At 33.7% G+C, this 14288-nt stretch overlaps 3 protein-coding genes across 3 annotated transcripts; 2 read left to right on the forward strand and 1 right to left on the reverse strand.

The window, feature by feature from the left end:
- The first annotated feature begins 182 nt into the window (after positions 1–182).
- Positions 183–2782, forward strand: LOC101217568 (probable E3 ubiquitin-protein ligase RHY1A). The gene is made up of 3 exons (XM_004136899.3): positions 183–645; positions 1510–1700; positions 2187–2782. Exons 1-3 carry the CDS (start codon positions 427–429, stop codon positions 2551–2553), a joined length of 777 nt encoding a protein of 258 aa, XP_004136947.1. The 5' UTR covers positions 183–426; the 3' UTR covers positions 2554–2782.
- A 3649-nt stretch (positions 2783–6431) lies between these two features.
- LOC101216862 (probable protein phosphatase 2C 63) lies at positions 6432–9036 on the forward strand. Its single transcript, XM_011660580.2, has 4 exons — positions 6432–6940; positions 7252–7625; positions 8103–8339; positions 8429–9036. Exons 1-4 carry the CDS (start codon positions 6682–6684, stop codon positions 8705–8707), a joined length of 1149 nt encoding a protein of 382 aa, XP_011658882.1. The 5' UTR covers positions 6432–6681; the 3' UTR covers positions 8708–9036.
- A 2159-nt stretch (positions 9037–11195) lies between these two features.
- On the reverse strand, positions 11196–14214 carry LOC101213418 (pentatricopeptide repeat-containing protein At5g02860). Its single transcript, XM_004137041.3, has one exon. The coding sequence runs from the start codon at positions 14096–14098 to the stop codon at positions 11603–11605; it is 2496 nt and encodes an 831-aa protein (XP_004137089.1). The 5' UTR covers positions 14099–14214; the 3' UTR covers positions 11196–11602.
- Between the last annotated feature and the right edge of the window lie 74 nt (positions 14215–14288).

Genomic DNA, 14288 nt, shown 5'->3' on the forward strand with positions numbered 1-14288 from the left:
AGATCCAACAATTCAATTTCTAAAAAAAAAAAAGAGAGAGAGAGAGAGAATTACAATTAAACTAAACTAAGGTTCCAACCTAATTTAACCCATAAATTCCCCCAATACTCAATACAACCAAATGGACATCACATCTTACCTCTAAGCTCACAAATTATTACAAACCAAATCAATAAAAGACAAAAGCTATAAAGATAAGAACTAATTCATCCATTGAGTTCTTCATTTCCAATCCAATCCACGTCCACTTTTTATTTCAAGTAACTAAGCAAATCTCCTCTCCATTACCTTCAACTTCCATCCACATTTCTTCGAAATTTCGACTCCATTTCTTCCCAGTTTCAAACCCTTTTCATTTTTCCTTCATTCGCCTTCGTTTTGAGTGAAAACAATCCTAAACAATCCTACAACCGGCTGAGTTTGTGCATGACGAGCGCTTCGGAGCTGTTTTATTGTCGGAGGTATAGATTTGGTCGCACTGACTCTGACTTGGGCCTTGATTCTGAGCCTCCCGATCGGCATCTTCAGTATCAACGTCGTCATCATGGTCACAATGGCAATCACCGCCGCGACTTGAACTCCTGTGGCGATTTCCGGCGTTCCTCGTTGCAAGAACGTCGTCAATCTCCTCGGTTTTTTAACCCTGTAAGAAGGATTAAACAAATTTTGCCAGATTCTGGGTTTATGTTATTTGACAATTTTTTTTACTTGGATGAAGTATATATTAACCGGTTGAGAATAGTTGGATTTGGAAGAACTGTTTATAACTTGTTTTGATTGGGAAATTTTTAAGCGTTTCCGACTTAAAATTTCTTCTAAACTGTAGAACCTGTTGGGAATATGTTGAAAATATCATATTTGCCCTAATTTATCAGCTTAGGTTGTTGGTATGGTTTTACTTGGTTCATGCCCTAAGAATAATTGCACTTAACTATGGATTGATCCAACAAACGACTCTATTGATAACCGTTTAATTTTTTGGTTTTGAAAATTAAGCTTGTTGCTTCCAAGTTCCAAGTATGGATTTCTTTATTTTGTTTATGTTTTCAATATCCGGGCTTAAAGGAATAATTTTTAGAAGCTTGTTTTGTTTTTAAAATTAGGCAAGATGAAAACTATTGGAAAGAAATCGTTTGAAAACAGGGACAGTTTTTCAGAAACCAAATGGTTATTAAATTGATCTCTAGCTGCCAAGCTATTGATTTGATTATTGTTATTCTTCAGTGATCATTCTGTTTTCCATTGCCGTGAAATAATTAGAACCAGAATAAGTCAACTTGGTACTGAGAGTGACGATGGATATAACTTTTCAAGTTTTATTAGCTTCTAAATGCTACTTTGCTATTAAACTATGATTTAATTGGTATGTGTTCATGGAAACATAATTTGGTTACAATTAAGAATGCTTTTCTTTATTATTATTGTTCTTTTTTTTATCTGGGTTGTCATCTCTGTCTGAATTTTAACTTCAATTAGTTTGGAGGCATTAACACTATGTTTTCGTTGTAGCTTTCCGTTGATCGATCACCTGCACAGTCTGACTCAGCTACGAGCGTTGCTTCTAGAAATAATATCAATGGAAATACTCAGAATAGCTTGAGGTCTGGGTTAAGTGGGGATTCCAGATTGCCAGGATCTGTTTTACTTGCTAGAGAAAGGCTTCTCGAGAGATTGAGGGGTGCCTCGTCACCGACGACCAGGTCAGTTCCTATTGTCATTTCCTTGTTTTTCACATTACTATTCAGAAAACATTTCTGACTTCAACTAGAATGTTCCTTGCTATTTGTCTAGATTTAACGGCATATTTGGAAGCGATCTTACAATTGTTAGAAACACTTTTCTTATGTTTATAATCACTCTAAAACATGTCTTTAGTCATTCAAAGTTTAAAAATCAATTGATTATTTGATTTCACACGTTTAAACTTGATTTTTATATAATCAAAGTTGATTTTGAATACTTAAAAGAATGCTCGTAAGCATATGCTGTGGTATATGAATCTACTTGTATGATTTTCTTTTGTCGATAGGGATTTGGTTTCTATTGTGTACTCATGAAATAGGATCCAATTCCAACAAACTCGTAGAGTTTCTACAAACTCTGTCTAAGACTTTTAAAGATAAATTGTTACTAGAATAGATCCCAGCTCTGTCGTGTATTGCTAACCGAATAAGTTTATTCATCAGAAACGCTCTTGTTGAAGCATCAAATGGAAATCCAGAAACCACGACAAGTCGATCACAGAGGATATCCCTCGTCGATGCTGACAGGATGCGGTTAGTAGCTGTACCTAGCAAGAGGCCCCCTGGTCTTTCACAGGATGCAATCAACCGCTTACAACTTGAGGTTTTTATCAATACAGATCATATCATCAACGACGGCGTGATGACAATAACATCAACAGACTGTAGTATATGTCTAGAGAGTTTCACAGATGGAGACAAGCTCATCCATTTACCTTGTGAGCACAAATTTCACCATCCTTGCCTGGACCGATGGATTAGAACTTGTGGAGAATGTCCATATTGTCGACAACATATCGCCATCAACTAATATTTTTCTAACACGTTTCGCAACTTGGGATTTCCTGTATGTGTAGAAAACTCAGAGACAATCCATTGTTCCAAGTTGTGGTATTAATCTTTTATAGTTCTATAGTTGATGATGTTCGTACTTGTATCCTTCTAAGATCCTGTATTGACTCCAAATTGTGTGGCAATTTTAATAGCCAAAGAGGACGCTTACATGATTTCTCTTCTTTTTCTTCGTTTCATGTAATTTATATTTGATTTCTTATCATTTTGGTTAGGGTACAAACTATTCTAAGATTATAATTACCACCACTTGCTACAATAACTATTATTTAAAAGTTTTCAATTAGTTATACGTTTTTACTAATTTTGCATTCATCATTTTTTTAATTCTTCGCTATTGTATTTTTTATTTTCTTCTCAAATTAAAATAGTTTACCCCTAAACATATATTATTATAATCCAAATTATAATATTAATTCTACATCTAAAACACAAACTATCATATAACTCAATTATATAACCAACTCTTTTGTCCCAAATGTCCTCTATGATTTCAAAAAGTAAACGTTTTGTTTTCTTAGTTGAATCGATGGTTTTGAAAGTATAGCATTTGATCTCATTTAGACTCACCTACTCAAATTCAAAGGGCTAACCTATTTCTGTTGTTGAAGCTTTGATCATTGGTCAATACACAACAATGGCCCCCTTTATCTCCAAAAGGATAGGTGTGAAACAACACATCTTTACTCTATTCATTCACACTACTTGTTTTTCTTAGGTCAAATCTACTTTTAAAGTCTCCATGAAGTTATTCAAAACTAAACTCCTTTCACAATCATTTTAGATAGTTTTTGTAATCTATGAGTTAAATCAAATCTATTTTTCCTTCTGTTTTTACACTGACTTCCACCTTATACTAAAAAAAGTTAGATATCAAATTGAAACTTATGTCTAATCAAATCGTAAATTATGTAGAAATTTGTTGAATATATATAGACAAAGATCTATTAGAGACAAAATCTAAAAATATACCCATTATTTAGACACAAAAATGAAATTGTTACATATTTTCATATATGCGTTTTTAGTGATACGTAATGAACTCAAAAACATTGAATTATAAGCTAAGAAATTGTTTTAAATGTGTAAGCAACTATATATATTTATAAACCATTAATTTATAAACATGTTTAATTTGAAAAAAATATTTATCTTACAACATTACACTCATTTATAGATTTTTTTTTAAAAAAATATATATGTATTTAATATAGTTCTACCTTCTATAATTTAAATTCAAAATTTTGATAAAGAAAAAAAAAACATAAAAATGTTATTTTGAGAAAATTTGTATTATTTTGACACATATTCTCAAAATCAAAATCAATGTTTAGAAATAATTGTCTCTGAAGCATATATTTGCTTTTGGAAACATCAAATAAAATTTAAATTCACAACTTACCAAAACACAAAATTGAAAGTTTAAGGTTTTATATTATATATATATATATATATATCTTTTAAGTTAAGAAAACTAATGAACTCAGTATTTAAAGTTGAACGAATAAATTTGTAATGTGAAAAGATTTGTAAAGGTCAAACAATAAAATGCTAAGAAATATGAAATTAAAGAAGCATCAGATTTGAACTTATCTGAAATTGTATTAGTAAAATGTTAATGTGAATATTTTTTGCAAAGAATATGTTATAATGTTTTGTTCTTATCAATTGCTTGATTTTTGGTAACTCCAAAATTAAAAAAAGCATTTAATTCTCATATTAAGTTTCCAACTTTTTGTTTCCCTTAATAATCATTGATGATTGTACACAAAATCATAACTTGGGGACTAAGCTTTTCTCTATGAAGTTTCTCTCTCTAAATGGACTAAGTCAAAAATTATATATATATATATATATATATATATATATATTTTGGGATTTATTTGCTTGTGAAATTAATTATAGTTTCCAAAAAGTTGATGCTTATAAGTGTATTAAATTAATTAATATAATAATTAAAAGTATATAATAATAAATCCAATTGGGAATTTAATTTGAGAGAGAGAGAAAGACTAACTTTTCCACATTCAAAAATGCTCTGCTCAAAATTTGGTCAATTAATTATAATTTTGTTCCAATTTATTTTTTAGAAACTTTATTTCTTGTAATTTTAAAACTTACAATTTGATTTTTATGGTTAATAAATTTTAATTATATACCAAACTAATTAAAATTTTATTAAAAAACAAATTTAGATATGAACCTTGAGTTATATTACAAATTGATATAATATCAAATGAGATATTTTTAAAAGAAAAGTTGAATAAGACAAAATTAGTTTATTTGTGTGAAATTTTAAAAATTCAATCAAACATTTGAATCCACAAAGTATAGAATAAAATAATTCAAAAAATCGTCTCGTTTTTGTATTAAATGAAGAAAAAGGTCGATTTATTAGATAAGTATGAATTTCAAATATACTATATAGAAATTGTTCGATAAAATGTCAAAATTACTTTTTTTTTTCAAATATAACAAATAAAGAATAATTGAATCTATACTATTGAAATAGAATAATATAAAATCATGAGAGTTTAATTTTGAATATGATTTAAGTTAATTAATTAATTCAAAACTATATTTTGTAAAAGTGATTATGTTATCAAAATGTGTTAGGGTTAGGTTGGAAAATTAAATGAATTTTGGTATTGATTGTGTTGATTGGTGAATGTTTTGATGGGACAAATATGAATGTTTCCCATTTTTGTATATTATAGGATGGAACAATTGACTTGACTGCACCAAAACCCACCGAATGTATATTAATATTACTGACTACATACATATATATATAAATGCTTTTAATAACATTCACTTTGGTCTACATATTAAACCAAGAGTGAAGTGATTTTATAGGTGAAGCTAACCCCAAAGGTAAATGTCCAATAACCATTCATTTGTGTAAAAGTCCATGGAGATATCACTTATGCAACGTTAGAGGTGGAGGGATTTAAACTATAAATATCTCAGTTCGATATATGATTTTACATTTTCAATACTTGTATGGTAACGATCATAGATCGTTTACGTTCAAGTTAAAAGCTATTGTAAAAAAAAATTAAGGTTAAAACTAACAAGGATGAAAAGGGAATGACAAAAGTATTCTTTTAGTTTCTAAGTTTTGAACGGGTTTCAATTTAGTTTTTTGGGTTTAAAATTTTATATAATATTGAATTTGATTTTAATTTAGTTTCTAAGTCTTGAAATATAAGCTACCTCATATGAAGCCAAAACGGGGTGTAGGGATTTGATATAGAGCTTATCTTTGTCCAACTAAGATTAGGATATGATTTTCCTAATCATAGGTTATCTCTCAAGTTGAATGGACAAGAGCAGCGAATGGAGAAAATTGACATTGGTCTCGATTGAGGGTCTTCCTTGAGCTATATATGAAGCTTCGAGTGTGACTTTGGATTAGGACATACATAAAATGCAACTTGTTAGACATATGAAGGGGTTAGCCTTGGGTATTGGCTTAGGCCAAGTCCCTTGGCAAGGGTTGTCATCCTTGACCACTAATCTTTAACGGTGTCTTTTGACTTGTATCAACTTCTTATCGGCTTTGTTATTTCGAAATCTCAATTATATCTTTTAGATCCAAAACGATATTGTGTTATATAGAACTAATGTGTTTGTATTCTATGGAAAGAAAACTAAAACTTAGTAGTTTGTTATTGGGTTAAAATGAAAAAAAAAGGATGGAAATAGGAAAAGGAGGGATGAAAAGTCAACAAATGTCATTAAAATGAGGAAGAAGGCAAAAGGAGAAAAAAGCAAAAAGAAAAAATGGACACTTTATTTACGCGGAAGAGTATGAAAATGGTTGCCATTTTCAGTTTTCATTTGTTCCTTCCTTCCACTTACGCGATACTACTTCTTCTCTTTTCCCACTTTCCCCTCTTCCCTTTAATCCCACTCACCCTCTTCTCCTCTTTCTCTCTTCATAACTTTCATACCCATTAACCTAAAATTTCAACAATCCCCATCTCAAATTCAAAACATACCCATCAAAGTTCAAAACCCATATCTTCATTTCCTCACTTTCTGATCATATTCAACTCTTTGATTGTGTTTTTAATTGAAACCCATGATGTTGAGGTCGTGTTTCCGGCCGCTCGAGCGGTTTCTTGGTCGGTGGAGTGGTGATGGATTGCTCTGGCACTCGGAATTGAAGCCTCATGCCTCTGGTGATTACTCGATCGCTGTTGTTCAGGCTAATTCTTGTCTTGAGGATCAGAGTCAGGTTTTCACGTCTCCTTCTGCTACTTATGTTGGTGTTTATGATGGCCATGGCGGGCCTGAGGCTTCTCGTTTTGTGAATAAGCATCTTTTTCCTTATATGCATAGTGAGTCTCTGTTCCTGACTTCCTTTTGTGTTTTTTGTTTGTTTGTTTGTGTGTTTCGTTTTTTTCTTGATTGATTCTGTATGAGCTGACGGGTTCTTTTGAATTCTGGAGATATTTTTTTGGGATTTGGTAGATTTTTTGTTCTTTTGTTTTTTCTTGTTCTGTGAGTCTTAGAATGAGTCAAAAAGTTTGTTATCATGAAGTGTTTTTGGTCATTGGGAAATTGGAACTTGAATGGATGAGAAAATGGGATTAAGAGAAACCCTGTGAAAATTTTCATTTGAATTTACTTTTTATGTTTTTTGTTTCAGAGTTTGCTTCAGAACAAGGTGGACTATCGGAGGATGTTATTAAGAAGGCATTCAATGCTACAGAAGAAGATTTTTTGCGTTTGGTTAAACGGGCTTTGCCTGCAAAGCCGCAGATCGCTTCAGTCGGATCATGCTGTCTTGTAGGCGCGATTTCAAATACAAAGTTGTACGTTGCGAATCTAGGTGATTCGAGAGCTGTGCTTGGCCGTAGTGGTTCCGGGAGTAAAATAACACCGGTAGTTGCAGAACGATTGTCCACTGATCACAATGTTGGCGTAGATGAAGTTAGGAAAGAAGTTATAGCACTTCATCCCGATGATGCTCATATAGTTGTCTACACCCGTGGAGTATGGAGAATAAAAGGCATAATTCAGGTAAATTTGATAGAACAAATCTTGTTGCTTTCTTGTTGTTAGTACTCTCATGGGTTAATAATCAAAACTTTGTCGAGGTCTCTTTGAATATGTCAAATGTGACTCGGTAATGAGAACTCTGCTCTTCTTTTTGTTGGAAAGAGCCGCAATGGTAGAAACGAACAATGCAAATGCAGAGCCTTCTTCATATGCAAAATGCTTCATCCTTAGAATTTAGATCCATTACCAAGTATATCAGCTTGTTTGATTGGTTAAACATCAAATTCCCTGCTGGGATGTTCTTCTCATTCATCAAATTTGATGTTTGCCTGAACTTTATATTAGTAGTAATCCTTTGAAATTCAGATGCTAACTGGCTTTTTCGTCGAATTTTTCTACTTATACTTATAGCTTGTAATGTAATGTGATTACTTATGGTTGGTGCTTATCGAAGTTACTAATCTCTTTTGTATTATTCTTCTCCTTTTGAAAGTTCAGGTTTCAAGATCTATTGGCGACGTTTATTTAAAGAAACCTGAGTTCAACCGGGATCCAATATTCCAACAATTTGGGACCCCCGTTCCTTTAAAACGACCAGTAATGACTGCAGAACCATCGATCCTAACACGAGAGCTTAAACCCCAAGACTTATTCCTCATCTTCGCATCAGATGGCCTATGGGAACAACTAACCGATGAAGCTGCAGTGGAAATAGTTTTCAAGAACCCAAGAGCTGTAAGTTTAGAGAAACTACTCCCATTTATGTCATTTACAAAATCCTCCAAACATATCTTTAACCTCGTTTCCTTCTTTGACTACTTTAGGGGATTGCAAAGAGATTAGTAAGTGCTGCCCTCCACGAGGCAGCGAAGAAGCGGGAAATGAGATACTCTGACTTAAAGAAGATCGAAAAGGGGATTCGACGTCATTTCCACGACGACATCACCGTCGTCGTCGTGTATCTCGACCACAACAGAAGCTCAAACACCAACCGAACAAAGAATGCCATCGCGGGGTACACTAGTGCACCTGTTGACATATTTTCTCTCAACTCAAACTATGAAGCTGAGGAAGAAATTTCAGACAATGTTTTGAAAAATTGAATTGATTTTGGGAGGCAAATTATTGATACACACAGGAAATAGGAAGCATGTTAGGTAGGGGATGGGACAGGGTTGTTCATCAGTTAGAAGAAACACAAGTTTTATTAATGTAGATAAATTTAAGTCTCACTAACTTCTATGGAAATCTCCTGCCTTAGATTCTTTTTTCTCCTTGGTTTCTGATTGGTTTGTTTTTTCATTTTTTTCCCTCCATTGACTTGTAAGAGGTTATAAGATTCAATAATGGCAGGCAGTTTTTTCCCCCAATTTTTACATCATCTCTATAGTTCTTTCACATGTTCTTAAAACAAGATGATATCGATTTGGAACGTTTGCTCGTGTGTGTCAGATGCATGTTCTTCATGGTATATAGCCAATATCTTTAATAAAACTTGAAATTGGGAATGTTGAAAGGTTCAAAACAACCTGAATTGACCAATTCTGTCATGAATTAAAAGAAAAGTAAAAGTTACATCAAACGCGTTATGTTTGAAAATTCACATAAATGTATGGATTTTTTTATAAAAAGTATATATGTTTTTAATATTATCTCATTGAATAGAACTTTAATTCTTTTCATGAACTACCACTTGCTAAAGGTCTATGAGGACTTTCTTTTTCAAAACAACTGTTTGATGTTATTTTTTTCTCCCTTTCTTTGATGGTATTTTACAGTCCATTGTTTAAGACTAAGTTTGTTGGTGAGGGGCCTGAGGGCTTCACAATTGAGAATTTCAATAGTTTTTTTTCTTCTTTTTAATAATTATATTTGTGTTCGTAATCCCAACAAAATTTAGTACTTCACAACTTGTATTCTTGTCATTATTATTAAGAGTAAACACGAAGGTAAGTTTATATTCTTAAACTTTATAAGTTAGTATAAATTTAAACCTTAAATTTATTGATTGTATTTTGGTTTGTTGTCCAAATATAAAGGGTCGGACCATATTAAGTGGGAAGTACTATCTCATCCATTTATTTTCTTCAAATAAGTGAAAACTATGAATTTTAAACTTTCCGAAGACTTGGAAAATTAGGAGACTTGACTAAAAGCTTTTGCTTTTGAAGACCTAAAAACTTTGAAGATAGGTTGGAGTCATCTAGATTCTAGAGCATAGGATTAAAGTCTTATAATCGAATCTTTGATTTTCAATATGATCAACAAATTAAAGACTAATCTAAAAACTCAATTCTGGCTAAATGACATGTAAAAGATTAACAATCCAAAGCCAATCATTAAAGAAAATCAATAAGTTCAAGGGTACATCTAAAGTGATCGACAAGTCAATGGTACTTTAGTAGAAGTTGCCATCTTGGGCTTAAATAAGTACACTAGAAAAAGAATCAAAAGACCATAAATTGGAAACAAAAGTTATACAAACAAATGCAAGTTTTTTTTTAAAAAATCTCGTAGAAAAAAATTTTAAGCACAAAATACACTTTTAGTCTATGAAGTTTGCACTTATTTGTATTTGGTCTATGAAATTAGAAAATAACCTTTCTATTCCTTGAAATTTGAAAAATAGTTTTAAAAGTCTGTTAGATTGTTATTGACAGAAAGATCATAGCTACTTTTTTTTTTTTTGCTAATTATGGTGGGGATTTGGCAAAGAATTAACAAAGTTGTATTCTTAGGGAAATGATTAATTTCCTTCAACAAAAACGAACCCTTTAATTTAAAATTGGGTTATAAAGAGAAGAACAGAGGAACAATGAAAGATCAAGAAGAAATGGTTTATGAAGTAAATTGAGAGAAAGACATTGGGAACAAAGAGAGAGATGAACGTAGAAATCACAAAATGAAAACTATAGAGAAATATTTTGAAATGGAAAAAGATAAAATTCAAAACACTATTTTTCCAACCTCAAAAGTTCAAATCTCATAGATCAAAGAATATATTTTTAAATTTTAACCCAACATAGTTAACTTGATCACTATCAAAACTCAATTTTATGAAAATATCCATATCTATAAAAAAAATTCTTAGAAATTAATGGAAATTGTTATAATTAGTTAATAATTTTTTTATTATAAGATGTACATGTCTAATACGAAAAGGATGACCTTGAAGCATCTAATTCAAAATCTTAGTAGAAACTACAATATTGCTTCCAAGTCATCTTATATTGGAATTGTTGAAGATTGTTTTGTAAATAAAAATATTATGACTCGAATGACTAACATATTGATCCATTGGTTGATACGATAACCTTCCTCCTCCAAATGGATCATAACTTCGGTGGAAAGTCGGACTGGAAATTGTTGTGGTCAAATCTTGAAGAACCATCAAAATCTAAGAATAATTAATTATCTTGACCGTAGTTTGAAGTGTTGTGTGCAAGATTGTTGCTTATGTTCAATGTTTAGTGGTAAATTTCGAAAAATGGGGGAGAAATTAAGACTCCCACCATCGAAATAATTATAAAAAATTAGTTAAACAGTATATTAGAATTTAAATCTCATTTCTTTTTCAGTGCATATCTAATATAGACTCATAATCTTTTGTTGAATTACCTGATCAGTAGATCTCTACAATCCTAAATATATTCAATCTATCAAAACAATCAGACAAGGTATCATCATATGACAAGAAATCAAGAGTAATAGAGTTTCTAAAATGCAGAGCTTGTATGATTTTACTTACAGATGTAAATGTTGAGAGTTTCTACACTTTCTTCATATAGAATATGGATACCAATTATGCTAATCCCCCAAGATGGGCACCAAGTTCCCAATCTGATACAGCTTCAGGTCTTCTACAAAGCCATAAAGGAGTAAAACTTTGTGTACCATTTCTCAGAGTCGACCTTCCGCACATCGATTGGTGGTTTGGTTCTTTCAGTTGAGAAGCAGGCATCTCCCATGAAGCAAGTTGATTGTTCATTGCTATGAGTCTATGACCATTTCTTGTTTAGACGCTCCAGCAACCTGCGTTCTTCATCTTTTGTTACAGATGGGTCCAGATTGCGAAGGTTTGAGATGAAACTACTTGCCTCGTCCCGACGATTTAGTTTACAAAACCAATCTATTAGAGAATTGTATGTGTTTTGATTGGGTTTACATCCGTTCTTGATCATATACTTTACCACGTCGATCGCCTCAATGAACATCGAATCGGATGCATAGCTTGCAATGAAGGTATTATACGTAATTACATCAGGGGCGAGACCAAAATCCTTCATCTCTGCAAATATCCGTGAGGCCTCTTTCATACGACCATTTCGGCAGTAGGCGAAAATAACGGTATTAAATGAAATTATATCAGGCTTCATTCCTTTCGCAATAATTTCCCTTAGGATGTCCTCCGACTTCTCGAAGTGCTCAGTGCGACTATACATGTACATTAAGCTATTGTATGTTGTCAAGCTCGGAGTGAACCCACTGTCCTTTATGAAGTTCAAAATTTCGTTTGTTTTCGAAACCATCCTCCTCCTACCATAAATAGAAACCATGGCATTTAGTGTCGTTATATCAGGCGAAAAACCTTGTTCCCGTAGTTCCAAGAAAGCACGTTCGGTCTCCGTAAGAAGATCACTTTTACTATAAACCAAAACCAGTGTCTTCAAAAGCACAGCTTGAGGTTCAATAATGCCAGAATAGATCTCCTCAGCAAGTGCAGACATTCGCTCGACCTCTTTGCCATTGGCATAAGCATGAAGTAAAGAACAATACGTTAACTCATTTGGTTTACACCTACCGTCCTTCATTTCGGCAAGTACTTTCTCTGACTGCTCCCAAAGGCCTCCTCGAGCCAAGGCTGCCAAAACAGCATTGTAAGTAGACAGATCGGGAGTCACCCCCGCATCCAACATTCTTCTATAGATGGCCATTGCTTGATCAAAAAAACCACACCTACTATAGGCACTAATAAGAGTGTTAAAAGTGTCCCTCTCGGGGACAAAACCTGCTCTTTTCATCTCTTTGAACACTCCTGAAACTTCCGAATCCATCCCATTTTGCCCAAACACTGCCAAAAGAGTGTTCCAAGTAACAATATCAGGCACGCATTCACATATCTTAATTTCTTCAAAAACTTTCATCATCTCCACAAAATTACCCCTGTTACCATGCATCTTAATCAGCGCATTGAAGGTGCATATATTCGGTTGGCACCCGGCAACTCTCATCTCCTCAAACACTTTCATTGCATAATCATCCTTACCCGTCTTCTCAAATCCAGACAACAACGTGGTGTAAGTAAAAACATCAGGCTTAATCCCCTTCTTCACCATTTGTGATTTTAGCTCCATAGCTTCATCTAACAAACCATCCCGCGCATAAGCCGATATCAACGAATTGTAAGTGACGATACTAGGTGCAAACCCACTTGCTTCCATCTCCTTCAAAACCTCCATGGCTTCCCTAGGCCGCCGGGACTTTCCATATACATCCAACAATGCATTGTAAGTAACCTTATCAGGACTAAATCCAGCTGCTTTCATCTCCTCAAAAACCTCTGCAGCTTCTTCATACAATGACCCCCGACGACAACTACTAATAAGTGTATTATACGTATACAAATCCGGGGCAACCCCAGAACTCTTCATACTATCAACAAGACCAGCAATTTTACTCCAAGGCATTCCCATTTTACCATAGACATTCAAGATAACATTATAAGTAATTAAAGTTGGCCTACAACCTTCTTCTTCCAGTTTCTTAAACACCATCACAGCCTCTCTATATCTCCCATTACTAGCATATGCAGTTATCAAAGAAGTATAAGCATAAATATCAATATGTACCCCATCATTTCGAAGGTCATGAAGCAGAGAAGCAGCAAAAGAAGCCCGACCCTCTTTACCAAGTACACTAATAATCACAGCAACCACAGAATTACTCAAAATGGATGCAAAATCTTCCCGATTACGAACAAAATAAAAAACACACAAGGCTAATTCATTCTTCTTGTAAAACACCAAGCCCTTGATTATCCCCAAAATGTCGAAGGAAACAGAGTCGGAGGTGAAATTAAGTCCATCAGAACTGGTTTCAAACAATTGAAGTAAAATTTCATCCAAGGAGGAGGAATCGAATTCTGGGTTGAGCAAAGAATCGAGAATTCGCTGACCTTGAGTAGAGAGACGGTGGTGTGACCATGGCTTGCCGCGGTTAGGGTCATGAGACCGACCGATTCGGGTGCGGGTTCTAAAAGTGGGTTTGGGAAGATGGGGTTGAGTGGAAGAAGAAGGGTGTTGGTGGGGAAGGAGGTCTTGGAGAAGAGGGGCTAAGGGGGATGAGGCGGAAGAGAGGTGTGGTGTTGGAGGAAAAGTGAGTGGTGGAGGTGGCGGAGAAGAAGGTGAAAGGGGTTGGTGGTGGAAGACGGGGAAGTGGGATTTGGAGGGTGGGGGATTGGGTAGGAGGAGGGGAAGAGAAACCTTGTCCGCCATTTTTGGCCAATGTGAAGTTGAGGATTTTGGAACGGGGGTTTAAGCATAAAGTTGTGGTCTCTCCAGATTTTGAAGATGGAGATATTTTAGAGTTTCTCTTCATCAATTTCGACCTACTCGATATTAGGATTCTTTACAAATTTCAAAAAATCTTTTCAATATCATTTCTCAGTTCATCTCAACATAACTC

Source organism: Cucumis sativus, chromosome 7 (assembly GCF_000004075.3).
Source record: "Cucumis sativus cultivar 9930 chromosome 7, Cucumber_9930_V3, whole genome shotgun sequence".
In the NCBI taxonomy this organism is placed as follows: Eukaryota; Viridiplantae; Streptophyta; class Magnoliopsida; order Cucurbitales; family Cucurbitaceae; genus Cucumis; species Cucumis sativus.